This window comes from Bufo bufo, chromosome 2 (genome assembly GCF_905171765.1).
Source record: "Bufo bufo chromosome 2, aBufBuf1.1, whole genome shotgun sequence".
NCBI lineage: Eukaryota > Metazoa > Chordata > Amphibia > Anura > Bufonidae > Bufo > Bufo bufo.
Window position 1 is genome coordinate 813,992,339 of NC_053390.1, and position 21,469 is coordinate 814,013,807.

The following is a 21,469-nucleotide window of genomic DNA, read 5'->3' on the forward strand; positions in this document are numbered from 1 at the left end:
TAATGAAAGTGTGCTGATAATGCCCGGTGACCATTGACATTATTTCCTAGGCCATCCACAAGTTCATTAATAAAGCTAATAACTGAAGGATACAGAACTTTGTGGCACTGCTCTACCAGACACCGGCCCTGTTATATAAGCTGTTATATAGCTAATAGAAACTCCCTTATCCAATTCCCTGATTATTATGTACACGGGATGATGTTCAAGCAGATTGTCAGGAAGGAAGTGTTCCTTCCAAACAATCTGCTGATCACTAGCAGAGTTGCCCAGTACATGTACATGCATCGATCTCCTCCACGGTGTTATCGGAAAAAAAACAAAAAAAACTGTGGCTTGTTGGGACCAAGAGTCCAAAATCTATGCCTCGACAGGCCTGCACCTGTTTATAAACACACACAAGTTAATGTCGTAAGAAACTGTGGCTTGTTCTGCACAAGCGTCCAAAAATTATGCGTTAACATTGGTAAAATGCCTGCTTGTATTTATACACACACACGAGTGTTAATTGTCAGAAGAAACAGTGGCTTGTTATCAAGTTGAACAAGCCTGGAAAACTTCTCCCTTTTTATTTGGAAGCAGCAGCAGTACAGCGTGAATGTGGAAAGGGTAAGGAGTGTAGGGGTAATAGTGGCAGCAATAGTAGTGCCAGAAGTAGCAGCACGGCATGGAACAAACAAGCCAGTAAAAAGTTGTATGGAAGCTGTGTAAGGGTAATAAAACGGTAGGGATTGGCGGCAGTCGCATGGACGAAAAAGAGGGTTCCAGCACCACTTGAGTCTTGAGTGATATTTTATCTTTATTTTCAGTGATACAAACTTCACAGGTCCTGGTTCAATCTACGCGTTTCCAACAGGTAAGTTCTTATTCATGACTGGCATGTGTGAGAGCGGCCATATATACTCTCATACAGATCGCCCATCCCCCAACTCGGGGAGGAGATTATATCCAGGTGCATATGGCACCGCAATCACACACGAGTGCAAGACGGGCATCTGTTCTATTCAGAATGATAAAAATACTGATGGATTGGAGCGGTATAAAAACCTCAGTGTCATGGTGAATACTCCCAGGGCCAGTATGCAGCAGCGCACGTCTTCATAGAAATAGATAGAAAAAACCGCAAGGTGTGAACACGGTTCCAATCAATAGAAGTAGATCAGGTCTTATTTAAGATTGAATCCAGCAGGAGATCCGGATCCAGTACGCTTCTCTCTGTGTGATCACCTCTATATGGGGGGACAACACCTTCTGGACGGGATGTCCATCGGATATACATTACATTCTGTGCATCCTATTACATACACCGCACCCGGAGGGTTACAATTCATGTATCTTCTAATTGGAAAGTCTCCGGATTGCAAGAATCATGAAAGGCCTCACATGTAGTAACAGAACTGCAGGCCTTACAGGGGTGACGGCCACGTTTAGTGAAGCCGGTGTATTTAAGCCAGGTAGACCTGTGTTTTGCAGCAGATACATAAAGGGATGGAGACAGGGAGGTGGCAAGAGACGGGGGTCGTCTTGAGACCACCCTGTGTACTGATTTCTATGAAGACGTGTGCTGCTGCATACTGGCCATGGGAGTATTCACCATGACATTGTGGTTTTTATACCACTCCAATCCATCAGTATTGTGATTGCGGTGCCGTATGCACCTGGATATAATCTCCTCCCCGAGTTGGGGGATGGGCGCTCTGTAGGAGAGTATATATGGCCGCTCTCACACAAGCAAAACATGCCAGTCATGAATAAGAACTTACCTGTTGGAAACGCGTAGATTGAACCAGGACCTGTGAAGTTTGTATCACTGAAAATAAAGAAAAAATATCACTCAAGACTCAAGTGGTGCTGGAACCCTCTTTTTCGTCCATACTATCAAGGTCTAACCTACACTTCGTGCACCCGGGGAGGAATATGTGCATCATCGCTAAACAAGGGCGAGCTGGATATTCACATTATCTAGCGGCAGTAGCAGTCATATGGTACAGAACATGACGGTAGGTAGGAAGGCAGCGGCATTACGGGGTTGGAGATAAATGGCCATCGGCCATGCCACCTCTATTTATTGGGCTCAACCAGATGAGTGATAAAATCCTTATGGATCAATGCCTCATTCATTTTTGAGAAAAATGAGGTGTTGTACACTGGTGGTGGTCAACTTTGTCTGTTTGGGTGTCACAACGCCCTGTGCCACGCTGAAGACCCTCTGAGATGACACTGGAGGCTGAGCAAGATAGAAGAGAGAGAGCATACTGGGCCACTGTTGTAGTCTGCCTGACCAGAAGTCCGTGGGGTCAGGAAACGCAGTATGTGTCATATGGAGAATTAAACAATTTTAAACCATTTAAAAAAAAAAAATGGACAGCTGGGGAAAAGTATGATCATACAGAAGAATTCGAATCCGACCATAGAAACATAGAATGTGTCGGCAGATAAGAACCATTTGGCCCATCCAGTCTGCCCAATATACTGAATACTATGGATAGCCCCTGGCCCTATCTTATATGAAGGATGGCCTTATGCCTATCCCATGCATGCTTAAACCCCTTCACTGTATTTGCAGCTACCACTTCTGCAGGAAGGCTATTCCATGCATCCACTACTCTCTCAGTAAAGTAATACTTCCTGATATTACTTTTAAACCTTTGCCCCTCTAATTTAAAACTATGTCCTCTTGGAGCAGTTTTTCTTCTTTTAAATATTCTCTCCTCTTTTACCTTGTTGATTCCCTTTATGTATTTAAAAGTTTCTATCATATCCCCTCTGTCTCGTCTTTCTTCCAAGCTATACATGTTAAGGTCCTTTAATCTTTCCTGGTAAGTTTTATCCTGCAATCCATGTACCAGTTTAGTAGCTCTTCTCTGAACTCTCTCCAAAGTATCAATATCCTTCTGGAGATATGGTCTCCAGTACTGAGCATAATACTCCAAATGAGGTCTCACTAGTGCTCTGTAGAGCGGCATGAGCGCCTCCCTCTTTCTACTGGTAATTCCTCTCCCTATACACCCAAGCATTCTGCTAGCATTTCCTGCTGCTCTATGACATTGTCTGCCTACCTTTAAGTCTTCTGGAATAATGACCCCTGAGTGACCCTTCACACCGTGTTGAGACACAATTTACATATTTTTATTTTTCAAATGGTCATTATGACCAATAGTTGTCTCTTGACTGACACGTGTGATAATTTTAAACTAAAACGTAACATTTATTATTTCCTATAAATAAAAAACCACTATAATGCACTAACATTTAAAATTTTCAGCTATGCCTGCTGTATGGATCATGATTGTTATTTGTATTAGTGGAGCCCTTTAGATAGGTGTGGAGGTGCTACTGACCGCTCTGCTCTCCTGTTTGCTGCTTTATATTTAGCAGCCGATGCAGGTGAATGCTGAAGCTAGCTCCGTTACTGCACAGTATGGGCACTCACTCCACACAGTCTGCCTATCTAGCTACCACTACTTTGACAATTATATATATTCTAAATCGCAGGAAAACACTGTTTAAAACACATGCTCTACAGCACTCTGCCCCCCGACATGTTTCGCCAATTTCCTTGGCGTCTTCAGGGGTATGGGCAGTCTGCTGTGGAGAGGACCGTGACCGGAGCTAACATTGTGAGGCCCATTGGGGACAGCGTGATGCTAATGTATGTAAAGCGCTGTAGAATATAGCAGCGCTATATAAGTGTGTACAGTAAATAAATAGAAACTGCGCAACAATTACCACAACTAAATGGTACGGCAGCAGCTTGGCCATGTGGGAGTGCGGCTTTCACCAAGCAATCTGCTGGTCGCACATAGCTTTCTCAATGCCATTCCATTAAAGGGGTATTCTGGTTGGTTAAAGTTATCCCCTATCCACAGGATTACTATTAGATTAGTGGGGATCCTACTGCTGGGACCCTCGACAATCATGAGAATGGGGGCCCAGTACCCCCTGCAGCTCCCCTGAAACGACTGGAGCGTTTTTTGTAATACAAATGCACTGAAACGGGTGTTTATTGCAGTTTTTGTAGTGAAATGCGTTCATTAGCACAGATATATACTAAAGCAGGTTTTTTAGCAAAATCTTTTTGATTTAATTTGACCGCAACAAAGTAATGCAACACGTTCACTAACATGGGTATACTAATGCAGTAAAATGCGTTCACTAACACAGGTATAGTAATCCAGTTATTAGTAAAATGCTTTTGCTGTAACTAAATGCATCCCGTTTAATAACCCAGACATACTATAGGTGTTATTGCTGTAACACTGAATAGTGTCTTTCAGTAATATAAGGGGTATAATGTGCTGAAAAGCCCAGTTTTAAACAAGAAATTGAAAATTTATTATTTTTTTTTTTTTTAAAGAAGGCAGTTGCTCAGCATTTGCAGCAGAATGTATGGAGGTGATGGCAATAAGAAAGTCTTACCGAACAACAAAAATAAACAGCGCGCCGTCCCTCCTCTCACTGTTTGTGCTCAGCTTTTTCTGATAAAGCTATAAAATCGACCCAATTAGCGTTTTTTTTCTTTCTCAGCAGAAGGACCTACCTGAATACCGGCCCCTGATTGGCTGATGGGGCTGTCTTTCCGCCTCTAAGCCAATCAGGGCAAGTTCTCCACCCTCCCTCCGTGTCATGTGATCCTTCATCTTCATCCTCCCTGCTGTTTTCTCAGCCAATCTCCTCCACAGTAAAATGGTCCAAAAGGAATTAAAAACAACTTCATATTTGATATATCGCATCAACAGCGTTACCAGCGTGCAGATGTATATTAACGCCCCAATTGTAAATGTTGGTTACACTTGACTTGTTTTGCCTGGTTATCAATCCTCAGATTATTTTTCGATATGCCGCTTTGCCATTATCCATTTTACGTATGTCAGAAGTCGGGCTTACTGGGCGATAATCGCAATTGTAATCGGTGCATTTACTGAAAACAGTGGTACAAGAAACACCAATATATAATGACCAAGCAACATTATTGTATTCAGTTACAACCTAAAATCACACAAAACACTATAAAAAGTCATGTAGAGGTGGTGGACAGGGCATACAGAATTACATAGAAAACCGTAATGGGCCGTACACAGTAATAATCCACAGGGGAAAAAATAAAGGGATATCAATTAAAGTGCAAAGACCAGGGCCGGCGTTATTAGGGGGGGGGGGGGCGGCAAACTGGGCAATTGCCCTGGGCTCCATTACCAACGGGGCCCCCTTCAGGTGGTCGTCTTCCTCCTATATTTACAGAAAACAATGCTATGAGGCTCTGGAGTCGAGAGCAGAGGTGAACCGGGATCGGTCTGCGCCATCAATTAGCCGGGCAGCAGCTAACTCCTTCTAGAGGTTCCCGCTGATTTGCTGCCCGTGCTCCCGTCATACACTTCCCCCTCCCCCGGTGCACACAGATACCTCAGCCCCTTATTAGTCATGAAGAGCAGCGTCGGGACAGAGAGGGTGGGGGGGGAAATGTCTTCAACCACTCTGGATCCTGCCAGCGGACTCTCCCTCCAAATCACCATTCATGCTGCATAAAAAGTAAGTGAATGTAATTACAGTATGTGCCTACCGGAGTGTAAATGTGTATATTGTGTGTTTTTATGTAGGGGGGTGTGTGTGTGTGTTTATATATATATATATATATATATATATATATATATATATATATATATATATATATATATATATATATATATATATATATATATATATATATAATCAGTACAGACCAAAAGTTTGGACACACCTTCTCATTCAAAGAGTTTTCTTTATTTTCATGACTATGAAAATTGTAGATTCACACTGAGGGCATCAAAACTATGAATTAACACATGTGGAATTATATACATAACAAACAAGTGTGAAACAACTGAAAATATGTCATATTCTAGGTTCTTCAAAGTAGCCACCTTTTGCTTTGATTACTGCTTTGCACACTCTTGGCATTCTCTTGATGAGCTTCAAGAGGTAGTCCCCTGAAATGGTTTTCACTTCACAGGTGTGCCCTGTCAGGTTTAATAAGTGGGATTTCTTGCCTAATAAATGGGGTTGGGACCATCAGTGGCGTTGAGGAGAAGTCAGGTGGATACACAGCTAATAGTCCTACTGAATAGACTGTTAGAATTTGTATTATGGCAAGAAAAAAGCAGCTAAGTAAAGAAAAACGAGTGGCCATCATTACTTTAAGGCCTCTTTCACACGGGCGTTGCGGGAAAATGTGCGGGTGCGTTGCGGGAACACGCGCGATTTTTCCGCACGAGTGCAAAACATTGTAATGCGTTTTGCACTCGCGTGAGAAAAATCGCGTGTTTGGTACCCAAACCCGAACTTCTTCACAGAAGTTCGGGCTTGGGATCAGTGTTCTATAGATTGTATTATTTCCACTTATACAGTAACATGGTTATAAGGGATAATAATAGCATTCTGAATACAGAATGCATAGTAAAACATCGCTGGAGGGGTTAAAATAAATAAATAAATTTAACTCACCTTAGTCCACTTGTTTGCGGTGCCGGCATCTCCTTCTGTCTTCATCTGATCTCTGTGCAGCAACAGGACCTTTGACGTCACTCCGGTCATCACATGATCTTTTACCATGGTGATGGATCATGTGATGACCAGAATGACGTCACCAAAGGTCCTGTTGCTGCACAGAGATCAGATGAAGACAGAAGGAGATGCCGGCACCGCAAACAAGTGGACTAAGGTGAGTTAAATTTATTTATTTATTTTAACCCCTCCAGCGATGTTTTACTATACATTCTGTATTCAGAATGCTATTTTCCCTTATAACCATGTTATAAGGGAAAATAATAATGAACGGGTCCCCATCCCGATAGTCTCCTAGCAACCGCGCGTGAAAATCGCACCGCATCCGCACTTGCTTGCGGATGCTTGCGATTTTCACGCAACCCCATTCATTTCTATGGGCCTGCGTTACGTGAAAAACGCACAAAGAGGAGCATGCTGCGATTTTCACGCAACGCACAAGTGATGCGTGAAAATCACCGCTCGTGTGCACAGCCCCATAGAAATGAATGGGTCGGTATTCAGTGCGGGTGCAATGCATTCAATTCCCGCATCGCATCCGCGCGGAATACTCGCTCGTGTGAAAGGGGCCTAAGAAATGAAGGTCAGTCAGTCAGCCGAAAAATTGGGAAAACTTTGAAAGTAAGGGCTATTTGACCATGAAGGAGAGTGATGGGGTGCTGCGCCAGATGACCTGGCCTCCACAGTCACCGGACCTGAACCCAATCGAGATGGTTTGGGGTGAGCTGGACCGCAGAGTGAAGGCAAAAGGGCCAACAAGTGCTAAGCATCTCTGGGAACTCCTTCAAGACTGTTGGAAGACCATTTCAGGGGACTACCTCTTGAAGCTCATCAAGAGAATGCCAAGAGTGTGCAAAGCAGTAATCAAAGAATATGACATATTTTCAGTTGTTTTACACTTGTTTGTTATATAATTCCACATGTGTTAATTCATAGTTTTGATGCCTTCATAGTCATGAAAATAAAGAAAACTCTTTGAATGAGAAGGTGTGTCCAAACTTTTGGTCTGTACTGTACATATATACAGTCAGGTCCATAAATATTGGGACACCGACACAATTCTAACATTTTTGGCTCTATACACCACCATAATGGATTTGAAATAAAACGGACAAGATGTGCTTTACCTGCAGACTGTCAGCTTTAATTTGAGGCTATATACGTCCAAATCAGGTGAACGGTGCAGGAATTACAACAGTATTCATATGTGCCTCCCACTTGTTTAAGGAACCAAAAGTAATGGGACAGAATAATAATCATAAATCAAACTTTCACTTTTTAATACTTGGTTGCAAATCCTTTGCAGTCAATTACAGCCTGAAGTCTGGAACACATAGACATCACCAGACGTTGGGTTTCATCCCCGGTGACGCTCTGCCAGGCCTCTACTGCAACTGTCTTCAGTTCCTGCTTGTTCTTGGGGCATTTTCCCTTCAGTTTTGTCTTCAGCAAGTGAAATGCATGCTCAATCGGATTCAGGTCCGGTGATTGACTTGGCCATTGCAGAACATTCCACTTCTTTCCCCTAAACTCTTTGGTTGCTTTTGCAGTATGCTTTGGGTCATTGTCCATCTGCACTGTGAAGCGGCGTCCAATGAAGCATTTGGCTGAATATGAGCAGATAATATTGCCCGAAACACTTCAGAATTCATCCTGCTGCTTTTGTCAGCAGTCACATCATCAATAAATACAAGAGAACCAGTTCCATTGGCAGCCATACATGCCCACGCCATGACACTACCACCACCATGCTTCACTGATGAGGTGGTATGCTTAGGATCATGAGCACGTGAAATGTACTCTGGGCCTTTTATCTGCTCATTGTAATTGGGATAATGAGGGAATAACACACACCTGGCCATGGAACAGCCGAGAAGCCAATTGTCCCATTACTTTTGGTCCCTTAACAAGTAGGAGGCACATATGCAAACTGCTGTAATTCCTGCACCGTTCACCTGATTTGGACGTATATAGCCTCAAATTAAAGCTGACAGTCTGCAGGTAAAGCACATCTTGTTTGTTTCATTCAAATCCATTGTGGTGATGTATAGAGCCAAAAATGTTAGAATTGTGTACATGTCCCAATATTTATGGACCTGACTGTGTGCTGAGTATATGTGTGTGTGTGTCTGTGTGTTATATATTTCTCTAATATAAGAGAACATGGAGGCAGAAGTGCTCAGTCCCGTCTTGTCCCTCCTCGCTAGCTGAGGACTGGGTAAGGCCTCGTGCACACGGCCGGATCTTGGCCATGAGCATGTTGTCTTTTATTTCTAGTCTAGAGAAAAGAACATGCTCTCTTTTTATGAGAGGCCACGGAAAGGCAGTACGGATGCAGACAGCACGTGGTGTAAATAAATGGCTCTGCATCCGATCCCCAGAAACCTGGAATGCATTCAGACCTGAGATACCGTCACGTGCACGAGGCCTTATAGAAAGTCTGTGATCCGGTCTTTCGGACAGTACAAGGCTCAGCCTCTCTGCCTCCTTGCAGGGTCTCAATACCCCGATTTCCACCAGTCTACATTGGCAGGTCACTATGACACGTAGAAAGTGTTCTTAAAGGAGAGTTACTCTATATATGTTTGTCTTTCCAACCCTGATTCTTGTTTTTTCACTTAAAAGGTTTTCTTAAGAATTTGATATGGACGGTCTATCCTCCAGGATAGGTCATCAGTATCAGATCAGTGGGGACCCGACTCCTGACGCCCCTGCTGATCAGCTGTTTGAAGGGCTGCGGTCTCTATAGCTCGCCAAGCCCAGCGTCGTCCATTAGACAGCAGCGGTGCTTGGTACTGCAGCTCATCTCCCTTACAACTAGGCCTTGTGACTGATATACAGGGACATCACTGACCTCCCAGCAGCTGATCGGGTCCTGGGAGATGGACGCCAGCCGATCTGATATTGATGACCTATCCCGAAGATAGAATCGGCAGATAAGACGTTGTTCTTCTGAGCTCCTGTGTAGAACTAGGATCTGCCCTTCATGGTCACTGTATGGTGGTGACATTGGTCTTTGTGTAGTGCTTTTTATTCAGTAAGACTACAAAAAGGAGAAAGGCGCGTATAGGGTGACATGTAGGATACAAACTAGATGACTATGCTGCAGTCATAGGCTGTGTAGGTGCCATCGGTCGTTGGGTCCTCCACACAAGGGTGAGCCAGCCCTCCGGAGGACCGGGAGTAGTATAAGGGGTGCAATGTTCTGACACCTCTGGGCGCAAACACAACCACAATAGGATGGAATAGATTTTTCTTATATTTTATTTATTTTTTGTTGTAGTGGTAATATGTGGTCCTGGTCTAGTAGTATTATCTGATGATTACTGTATATACATGGCATTCTGCAGATTTCTAAATCCACTTGGCAGGTCAATTTACACAAGGAGCAAATAAGCAAAATGTCCCTGAGATTTGTCTCATCCTGTACACCTCGCGGGTGCTGTACTGGATGACGCAAACCATGGTCGTCCGCAATCCGGGCAGGCGGTGTGTGACTGTGCCGATCGTGCAATACTTCACTCAGGGCCCACTTTGTCTAAAGCCGGCCCCGGCAGAGATATAGGGGGGGATTTATCATGAAGGTGATGTTTGAAGGCAGGTTCCTTGCAGCAGCGATGGAATACTTTGCGCCACATTTATCAGACCGCATGCGGTGTTTGTTGAATCTGGCTCATATGTAAACCAAAATTTTGAAATTTTTCTTTTTCTTTTTTTTTGGGCTAGAAATGCTAGACACCCCCTTACTGGAGTAGCTTTGGTGCTTTTTTTTTTTTTTTTTTTTTTTTTTTTTTTTTTTTATAATTATTATTTATTTATTTTATTTTTTTGTAACCTTTAAAAAAAATAACATAAATAACCACGCCCACTTCCCCACCTACTTTTAAAATCTGGAATGAGGGGTGCGAAAACGTGAAAAAAATGTTGCTCAAGTGACAAAAGCTCTTTTTTTGCCTACTTTTAAAAGACCGGGTGGGGGGAGTTGCCAATCAGATTCCACCTCTCATTTTCAAAGGAGCTGTGAAAAATGAAAGGTGGAATCTGATTGGTTGCTGTGGTCAACTAAGCCACTTCTACTTTACACCAGTTTGATAGATGAGCCCAGAATTCTGGGGTGCAGGGTGGGACAGCATTAATAGTCACCGTTATTACAAGAGGCAGCCAAAGAAATGCGTACACATATGCAGCTAACCCACTTGGGACATAATTTAAAACCCTGAAAGATTGCACCTCCTCAGACCCCAGCGAGCCGAAAATTACTTCCCCTCTACCTTTTTACCCTTGTTACAGTCTAACTCCAGGAAAATAATGCAGATCCCCTACTATAGTCTACTAGGTGTTAGCTTAAAGGGGTTGTCCCATGAAAAATATTCTGCAGTTTTCTCAATCACCAGGATCTGAGTACTTTTGTAATTGCATGTAATAAACATTAGCGCCACCTGTTTGTTCTTTTCTTATTTCTTTGACCTGCTCACTGAGATGGCCGCACATGCTCAGTTTCATCCTTCAACTGCCCCCTGATCTGTGATAGGGAGAGCATGGACACTCCCCCTGATCTGTGATAGGGTGAGCATGGACACGCCCCCTGAGCTGTGATGGGGAGAGCATGGGCACGCCCCCCTGAGCTGGGATGGGGAGAGCATGGGCACGCCCCCTGAGCTGTGATGGGGAGAGCATGGGCACGCCCCCTGAGCTGTGATAGGGAGAGCATGGGCACGCCCCCTTGAGCTGTGATGGGGAGAGCATGGGCGCGCCCCCTGAGCTGTGATAGGGAGAGCATGGGTGCGCCCCCTGAGCTGTGATGGGGAGAGCATGGGTGCGCCCCCTGAGCTGTGATGGGGAGAGCATGGGCGCGCCCCCTGAGCTGTGATGGGGAGAGCATGGGCGCGCCTCCTGAGCTGTGATGGGGAGAGCATGGGCACGCCCCCTGAGCTGTGATAGGGAGAGCATGGACACGCCCCCTGAGCTGTGATGGGGAGAGCATGGGCACGCCCCCTGAGCTGTGATAGGGAGAGCATGGACACACTCCTTGAGCTGCAGCAGGAAAGACACTCCCCTTGAGCTTTCAGCTTAATATAAATCTAGCAGAGCAATGAATGGGGAGATCTCTGGATCCATGTGAGGTCCAGGGCTGGTTCTAGCTTTGTTAGATAGAGATTGTCACGTACTACATGAGGTCTGATTTTTACTTTTACATTAGTCATGGAGTAACCCCTTTAAGGCCTCCTGCACATGACCATATCTGTTTTGCGGTCCACAAATTGTAGATCTGCAAAGTAATGTGTGGTCCATGTGCATCTGCAAAAATTGTGGATCAGCTACAGACCAAAAATATGGTTGTGTGCATAATGACTAAAAGGGTTGGTGAGTTTTTAGTTTTGTTTGTCCCCAGCCTGGAATATCTGTGGAGAAATCCAAACTTACCTGCTCGGCCTAGTATCGGCCTATGTGTTTACAACGGTCATAACCTACAATCGCTGTGATCAGACAGTTGGGACCTTTAATACCAAATTGGATGTGTGTGTGTACACTGCGTGCAGAATTATTAGGCAAATGAGTATTTTGACCACATCATCCTCTTTATGCATGTTGTCTTACTCCAAGCTGTATAGGCTCGAAAGCCTACTACCAATTAAGCATATTAGGTGATGTGCATCTCTGTAATGAGAAGGGGTGTGGTCTAATGACATCAACACCCTATATCAGGTGTGCATAATTATTAGGCAACTTCCTTTCCTTTGGCAAAATGGGTCAAAAGAAGGACTTGACAGGCTCAGAAAAGTCAAAAATAGTGAGATATCTTGCAGAGGGATGCAGCACTCTTAAAATTGCAAAGCTTCTGAAGCGTGATCATCGAACAATCAAGCGTTTCATTCAAAATAGTCAACAGGGTCGCAAGAAGCGTGTGGAAAAACCAAGGCGCAAAATAACTGCCCATGAACTGAGAAAAGTCAAGCGTGCAGCTGCCAAGATGCCACTTGCCACCAGTTTGGCCATATTTCAGAGCTGCAACATCACTGGAGTGCCCAAAAGCACAAGGTGTGCAATACTCAGAGACATGGCCAAGGTAAGAAAGGCTGAAAGACGACCACCACTGAACAAGACACACAAGCTGAAACGTCAAGACTGGGCCAAGAAATATCTCAAGACTGATTTTTCTAAGGTTTTATGGACTGATGAAATGAGAGTGAGTCTTGATGGGCCAGATGGATGGGCCCGTGGCTGGATTGGTAAAGGGCAGAGAGCTCCAGTCCGACTCAGACGCCAGCAAGGTGGAGGTGGAGTACTGGTTTGGGCTGGTATCATCAAAGATGAGCTTGTGGGGCCTTTTCGGGTTGAGGATGGAGTCAAGCTCAACTCCCAGTCCTACTGCCAGTTTCTGGAAGACACCTTCTTCTAGCAGTGGTACAGGAAGAAGTCTGCATCCTTCAAGAAAAACATGATTTTCATGCAGGACAATGCTCCATCACACGCGTCCAAGTACTCCACAGCGTGGCTGGCAAGAAAGGGTATACAGGGAGTGCAGAATTATTAGGCAAGTTGTATTTTTGAGGATTAATTTTATTATTGAACAACAAACATGTTCTCAATGAACCCAAAAAACTCATTAATATCAAAGCTGAATATTTTTGGAAGTAGTTTTTAGTTTGTTTTTAGTTTTAGCTATTTTAGGGGGATATCTGTGTGTGCAGGTGACTATTACTGTGCATAATTATTACGCAACTTAACAAAAAACAAATATATACCCATTTCAATTATTTATTTTTACCAGTGAAACCAATATAACATCTCAACATTCACAAATATACATTTCGGACATTCAAAAACAAAACAAAAACAAATCAGTGACCAATATAGCCACCTTTCTTTGCAAGGACACTCAAAAGCCTGCCATCCATGGATTCTGTCAGTGTTTTGATCTGTTCACCATCAACATTGCGTGCAGCAGCAACCACAGCCTCCCAGACACTGTTCAGAGAGGTGTACTGTTTTCCCTCCTTGTAAATCTCACATTTGATGATGGACCACAGGTTCTCAATGGGGTTCAGATCAGGTGAACAAGGAGGCCATGTCATTAGATTTTCTTCTTTTATACCCTTTCTTGCCAGCCACGCTGGGGAGTACTTGGACGCGTGTGATGGAGCATTGTCCTGCATGAAAATCATGTTTTTCTTGAAGGATGCAGACTTCTTCCTGTACCACTGCTTGAAGAAGGTGTCTTCCAGAAACTGGCAGTAGGACTGGGAGTTGAGCTTGACTCCATCCTCAACCCGAAAAGGCCCCACAAGTTCATCTTTAATGATACCAGCCCAAACCAGTACTCCACCTCCACCTTGCTGGCGTCTGAGTCGGACTGGAGCTCTCTGCCCTTTACCAATCCAGCCACGGGCCCATCCATCTGGCCCATTAAGACTCACTCTCATTTCATCAGTCCATAAAACCTTAGAAAAATCAGTCTTGAGATATTTCTTGGCCCAGTCTTGACGTTTCAGCTTGTGTGTCTTGTTCAGTGGTGGTCGTCTTTCAGCCTTTCTTACCTTGGCCATGTCTCTGAGTATTGCACACCTTGTGCTTTTGGGCACTCCAGTGATGTTGCAGCTCTGAAATATGGCCAAACTGGTGGCAAGTGGCATCTTGGCAGCTGCACGCTTGACTTTTCTCAGTTCATGGGCAGTTATTTTGCGCCTTGGTTTTTCCACACGCTTCTTGCGACCCTGTTGACTATTTTGAATGAAACGCTTGATTGTTCGATGATCACGCTTCAGAAGCTTTGCAATTTTAAGAGTGCTGCATCCCTCTGCAAGATATCTCACTATTTTTGACTTTTCTGAGCCTGTCAAGTCCTTCTTTTGACCCATTTTGCCAAAGGAAAGGAAGTTGCCTAATAATTATGCACACCTGATATAGGGTGTTGATGTCATTAGACCACACCCCTTCTCATTACAGAGATGCACATCACCTGATATGCTTAATTGGTAGTAGGCTTTTGAGCCTATACAGCTTGGAGTAAGACAACATGCATAAAGAGGATGATGTGGTCAAAATACTCATTTGCCTAATAATTCTGCACGCAGTGTATAAGAAGAAAATCTAATGACATGGCCTCCTTGTTCACCTGATCTGAACCCCATTGAGAACCTGTGGTCCATCATCAAATGTGAGATTTACAAGGAGGGAAAACAGTACACCTCTCTGAACAGTGTCTGGGAGGCTGTGGTTGCTGCTGCACGCAATGTTGATGGTGAACAGATCAAAACACTGACAGAATCCATGGATGGCAGGCTTTTGAGTGTCCTTGCAAAGAAAGGTGGCTATATTGGTCACTGATTTGTTTTTGTTCTGTTTTTGAATGTCAGAAATGTATATTTGTGAATGTTGAGATGTTATATTGGTTTCACTGGTAAAAATAAATAATTGAAATGGGTATATATTTGTTTTTTGTTAAGTTGCCTAATAATTATGCACAGTAATAGTCACCTGCACACACAGATATCCCCCTAAAATAGCTAAAACTAAAAACAAACTAAAAACTACTTCCAAAAATATTCAGCTTTGATATTAATGAGTTTTTTGGGTTCATTGAGAACATGGTTGTTGTTCAATAATAAAATTAATCCTCAAAAATACAACTTGCCTAATAATTCTGCACTCCCTGTGTGTGTGTGTGTGTGTGTGTGTGTGTGTGTATGTGTGTATATATATATATATATATATATATATATATATATATATATATATATATATATACACACTGTGAAGCCGTTAACCGCTTGTTCCTTTCTTCTACCAGGGACATCCAGCGCGCACATAGAGTGGTGGCTGGTCTGCAGGCTGGGATGTGTTTCATCAACAATTACAACGTGAGCCCCGTTGAACTGCCTTTTGGAGGGTACAAAAAGTCTGGTAAGTATTTCTCACGCTTCTGTAGAGAAGTTGTTTCTGGAATTACGTTGTTTATAAACTTGCGATATTGGGACAATCTGCATCTTTCTTACTTCTGTCGAATGTTCTGGACATGCAATTACCAGTAATAATAATATTATAATAACTAAGTATGAACTGTGCTTGCAGGCTTTGGACGTGAAAATGGACAAGTTGCCATTGAGTACTATTCGCAGCTGAAGACGGTCTGCGTGGAGATGGGAAATGTCGAGTCAGTGTTTTAAATGGGCGGCGTGTCCCCACAGCGTCGTTCTTGTTCGTATTCTACATCGAATGATAAAGATGTTTTCTATGGAAGGGTCTCGTCACACCACATATATTTTTTCTAGTGTCATAATAAAATTTGTAGACTGTGCTACCCAGCGTCTTAATGAGGACTTCTCACGACTCCGACATCTGTTCTCGAAAATACTTTATATTACAGGGTGATTCAAAAAGAAGGGCGCAAAATTCTCCCCTCGGTATTCACAACTTCATTGAAATCTGTACACTACAAATGTTCGATGTGCGCTCCATCGGTGACCAGACCTATCTAGGCGGTAGTCCAGTTCTGCCCAGACGTGTGCCAGCATATCCTCAGATATGGACTCCAGTTATGGTCGTCTCAGGGCGTTTAGATCCTGTGGCTTGGGGAGGCAGATACACTTGAGGAGTCATTTATGAACAGAGATCCGCCACTTTTGGGGCATATAGCTGGCTCAGATTCTGTCGCACGCCATGTTGTGGCAGAATCTGTGACTTATTCCTTGCTCACAACAGGTCTAAAAAAAGTGAGCGGGGACGGGCCATTAGGCCGGTCTCATTCGTCATTTCCTAGGCCTGGTTTAGGAAGCAGACAGAAGGAAGCAGTCTTGCACTTGGCATCAGCGGTGGATAGGCCAAAGTTATGTACAGTCCTGCTCCTCCTCATAACTTTGACGGATCCACCGCCAGATATCGGGCTTATTAAGATCGGCGTCTAAAATGCTGATCTAACTAAATGTGTCCCTTAGTTCTAGATGTCGCCCCACAGAAAGAAGTCACAGGGTATTCATGGCGGTCACACAGCATTGGTGAATGGTTTAGTCTGGCGTGGACAATCCAACGTTCCTGCAGGTATCGCCCATCTGGAAGTGGGAAGGAGCACCATCCTGCTGGCAGATCTTCCTCCATCTGCGGCATTGCCTACAGTAATCCATCTCGGCACAGCACTCCTTTTTGAATCGCCCTGTATTTTTCATTAAAAAAACAATTCTGGAGCATTTTTCCCTCAAGGCGGGTTCACATACACATTGTATATTCCGTTATACCGTAGCGTTATAACGGGCTTATAATGGAATTCTAGGACGGAATGCAAAACGGAAACGTTTAGAGGCATTCTGTTTTGATCCGTCCAAATAAAGTTCTTTGGGCACAAATAAGGGTTCCATCGCTTGTTCCGTTATACAAGATGGAAAAAAATCCTGTCAACCAACTTTCTTTTAATTTTTTTTCGTCTTGCATAACGGAACAGTTATTTGCGCCCATACGACGGATCACAACGGGATGGATGCCTCTAAAGGTTGCATTTTAAAACCCTGTTATAACGGAATATACAGCGCCCACGTGAGCCCGCCCTTAGACCTCTGCACTGTTCCTTGTAGGCGTTACCAGTTTGGGGGTCTGTCCGTACATAGTCGGATCAGTGCTGGCCGTACCAGGCTGTGTAGCGCCATGTTATCGGTTTATTCATGAATATTCTGGAAGAATAGCGGGTAACGGCGTAGCGCAGCATTATGAGAAGGAAAAAAAAGCTTCAGCGTTGCATGACGTGTCAAAAGAGATGTCCGGTCCTGTGAGCATGCGGATGTTACATTATAGAAAACGGGAATGGTGTGAACGGCGCCCAAGTACATTGTAATCCGCTACCATTTCATATAACCTTGATAAAGCTTGCTTGCAATTTTATATTTCTATTATACATTGTACTAATAAAAAGCATGAACCTTAAACGCTCTTCTCGTCTAACACGTGGCGATTGCAGTACCTGATATACGGCCCTCCGTATAATGCTGAATGTCCATGGATGGGTCACAAGTAGGGAGGAGCGCAGCGAGCTTCGGAGCCTAGATCCAAAGTCGCTTTGCTCAAAGCTTCGGATCAATGCTGTAGTGAGATCCGTGTACGGCCTCCGACGAGGCGAAGTCTCGCAATACTTTGGTGAGTAACTTCGGTAATTGATTTTTAAACTGGAAAACCATTTTAAAACATGGATCTGAACCCGGCTTCGGTTCCCACTGGTACGTCGGGGCTGAAGCCGAGTTCGGTTCTCAGTTATAATCAGCGCAAACTGTGACCACCGTATAAAGAAATGCCGAATGTATCGACTGTAATGAGTCTGGGTCAACTTTAGATGCGATACCACCTATTGGTTTGCTTAAAGGTATCGTCCCACACACAATACTTCCCAGTTTTCAAACCCGCCCCTGGATCTACTGGGCAGCGGTGAGAGAATCCGGATCGTCGGGATTTGGACGAAGCTGATTCGTTCAGCTCAATAACTGAATTTCATTAAAACCTCTGTAGGCGCAGTAAAATGTATGCGCTCCGATGAGGCTGTTTAAAGATGGCCATCGTCATCGTGAGGCTACCTTAGTCTGAGGTTACTGTGAGCAGTGGAGCACGCCCCAAATGTTTACATCACGAATCCGAACCCAGATTCATCAATGATTGTGGCACACAAACGAATGATTGCGCTCATCACGACTACCGAGTTAGTCAATGAAATCCAGCTGTATAGCGCCACCTGCTGTTTGCTCTTTTCCTCATTTCTCTGTCCGGCTCACTGAGATGGAAGCACAGGCTCCATTCCATCCTTCAACTGCCACCAGCTGCAGCAGAGAGGACACGCCCTCTGAGAAAGGACACTCCCCCTAAGCTGCCAGCTTAAAATAAACCTAGCAGAGCATTTGGAGCAGTGACCGTGGAGCTCCCTGGATTCATGTGATGTACAGGTTGCCATGTACTAGATCATGGATCATTTTCTAGTAATTTAGGCACACATTTGCTCCATAAGCCATGTCCTTTCTGGGCGTGCTACACCCCTTTCACACTAAGCTGCAGAAGGTGTCTAAAAAAAAAATGGGCAAAACCTGTACATCAGTGCATGGACACGTAATTTAAAGGGGTTGTCCGGGTTCAGAGCTGAAACCGGACATACCCTTATTTTCACCCAGGCAGCACCCCTGAGGCTAGCATCGGAGCATGGGCATGGGCTCTTTTGTTTATCATAACACACTGCCGGGCAGAAGCTTCCGCCCAGCAGTGTGTTCGGTGACGTCACCGGCTCTGATGGGGCAGGCTTTAGCACCGTTTTACTGGCTAGGGCAGCGCTAAAGCCCACCCATCAGTGCCCGTGACTTCCTGGCAGCCCCATGGAGAGCCCGGTTTGTTACCGGAACTCCTAAAAATGCCTTTGCCCTGCGCGATTTAGCGCAGGGCAAAGGAGCGCATCGGAGCATGAACTGCTCCGATGCTCAAGTCAGGGGGGCTGCCGGGGTGAAAATGGGGGTATGTCCGGGTTCAGCTCTGAACCCGGACAACCCCTGTAAGCCAGAGTTCTGCCGCATTTAGCTCAGGAGCTTCTCTGTCATTACTACACAGTAATAAGTTACTACTCACAACCTGCTGAGGTTGAACTGTAGTATATTGGGTTTAGGATTATAGCTTGGCCTTGGCCTAGCTTAGTCTCTGGACCTGGCAGAGTACATCGTACTGTTAAACAGTAACCAAGAATAGAGTCTCATCAGTCAATGCACTATTGAACTTGTTATGGCGTGATATTCGTAACATCCATTTACTCCCCCTGGTCAAGTCTAGAACTTACCTCCTGACAGAAACTGAATAAATTAGTTTGACATGACCGATACAGCGTTATTTGCTTATTTTCATTGTGATACTCCAGGATACCCATGACAGATGTTAGACTACAGATGCTAGTACGAGTACTCCACACAGTAAAATAATCTAGTATGCCTGTGCCACGGACATCGTGACCAAAGCTTTACTGGGATTATTATTCCAGAATGAAAATCTTGTTTAACCGCCTCCGGACCGCCTAACGCAGACTCGCGTTCCGGAGGCGGCAGCCCTGCGCAGAGTCACGCATATATGCGTCATCTCGCGATGGCCGAGATTTCCTGTGAATGCGCGCACACAGGATCGGAAGGTAAGCGAGTGGATCTCCAGCCTGCCAGCGGCGATCGTTCGCTGGCAGGCTGGAGATGTGATTTTTTTTTAACCCCTAACAGGTATATTAGACGCTGTTATGATAACAGCGTCAAATTACCTGCTACCTGGTCCTCTGGTGGTCCCCTTTGTTTGGATCGACCACCAGAGGACACAGCTCAGTAATAAGTAGCACCAAGCACCACTACACTACACCCCCCCCTGTCACTTATTAACCCCTTATTCACCCTTGATCACCCTATATAGACTCCCTGATCACCCCCCTGTCATTGATCACCCCCCTGTATGGCTCCATTCAGAGGTCCGTATGAATTTTACGGATCCACTGATAGATGGATCGGATCCGCAAAACGCATACGGACATCTGAATGGAGCCTTATAGGGGGGTGATCAATGACGGAGGTGATCACCCCATATAGACTCCCTGATCACCCCCCTGTCATTGATCACCCCCCTGTCATTGATCACCCCCCTGTAAGGCTCCATTCAGACATTTGTTTAGCCCAAGTTAGCGGAAATTATTATTTTTTTCTTACAAAGTCTCATATTCCACTAACTTGTGTCAAAAAATTAAATCTCACATGAACTCACCATACCCCTCACGGAATCCAAATGCGTAAAATTTTTTAGACATTTATATTCCAGACTTCTTCTCACGCTTTAGGGCCCCTAGAATGCCAGGGCAGTATAAATACCCCACATGTGACCCCATTTCGGAAAGAAGACACCCCAAGGTATTCCGTGAGGGGCATATTGAGTCCATGAAAGATTGAAATTTTTGTCCCAAGTTAGCGGAAAGGGAGACTTTGTGAGAAAAAAAAAATATATATCAATTTCCGCTAACTTGTGCCAAAAAAAAAAAATTTCTATGAACTCGCCATGCCCCTCATTGAATACCTTGGGGTGTCTTCTTTCCAAAATGGGGTCACATGTGGGGTATTTATACTGCCCTGGCATTCTAGGGGCCCTAAAGCGTGAGAAGAAGTCTGGGATCCAAATGTCTAAAAATGCCCTCATAAAATGAATGTGGGCCCCTTTGCGCATCTAGGCTGCAAAAAAGTGTCACACATCTGGTATCTCCGTATTCAGGAGAAGTTGGGCAATGTGTTTTGGGGTGTCATTTTACATATACCCATGCTGGGTGAGATAAATAGCTTGGTGAAATGCCAACTTTGTATAAAAAATGGGAAAAGTTGTCTTTTGCTGAGATATTTCTCTCACCCAGCATGAGTATATGTAAAAAGACACCCCAAAACACATTGCCCAACTTCTCCTGAATACGGAGATACCACATGTGTGACACTTTTTTGCAGCCTAGGTGGGCAAAGGGGCCCACATTCCAAAGAGCACCTTTAGGATTTCACAGGTCATTTACCTACTTACCACACATTAGGGCCCCTGGAAAATGCCAGGGCACTGTAACTACCCCACAAGTGACCCCATTTTGGAAAGAAGACACCCCAAGGTATTCCGTGAGGGGCATGGCGAGTTCCTAGAATTTTTTATTTTTTGTCACAAGTTAGTGGAAAATGATGATTTTTTTTTTCTTACAAAGTCTCATATTCCACTAACTTGTGACAAAAAATAAAAACTTCCATGAACTCCCTATGCCCTTCACGAAATACCTTGGGGTGTCTTCTTTCCAAAATGGGGTCACTTGTGGGGTAGTTATACTGTCCTGGCATTCTAGGGGCCCTAATGTGTGGTATGAAGTTTGAAATCAAAATCTGTAAAAAATGACCGGTGAAATCCGAAAGGTGCTCTTTGGAATGTGGGCCCC

The 21,469-nt window shown here is 44.4% G+C and overlaps 1 protein-coding gene across 3 annotated transcripts in view; it reads left to right on the plus strand.

The window, feature by feature from the left end:
• The window catches only part of ALDH9A1 (aldehyde dehydrogenase 9 family member A1), a 48,112-nt gene extending 32,205 nt beyond the window's left edge, over positions 1 to 15,907 (plus strand). For all 3 annotated transcript variants that reach the window (XM_040419339.1, XM_040419338.1, XM_040419340.1), the window contains exons 11-12: positions 15,332 to 15,444; positions 15,613 to 15,907. In XM_040419339.1, coding sequence (XP_040275273.1) covers positions 15,332 to 15,444; positions 15,613 to 15,707 — 208 coding nt within the window. In that variant the 3' untranslated portion in view covers positions 15,708 to 15,907. The remainder of the gene's footprint in view (positions 1 to 15,331; positions 15,445 to 15,612) is intronic.
• The last annotated feature ends 5,562 nt before the right edge of the window (positions 15,908 to 21,469 follow it).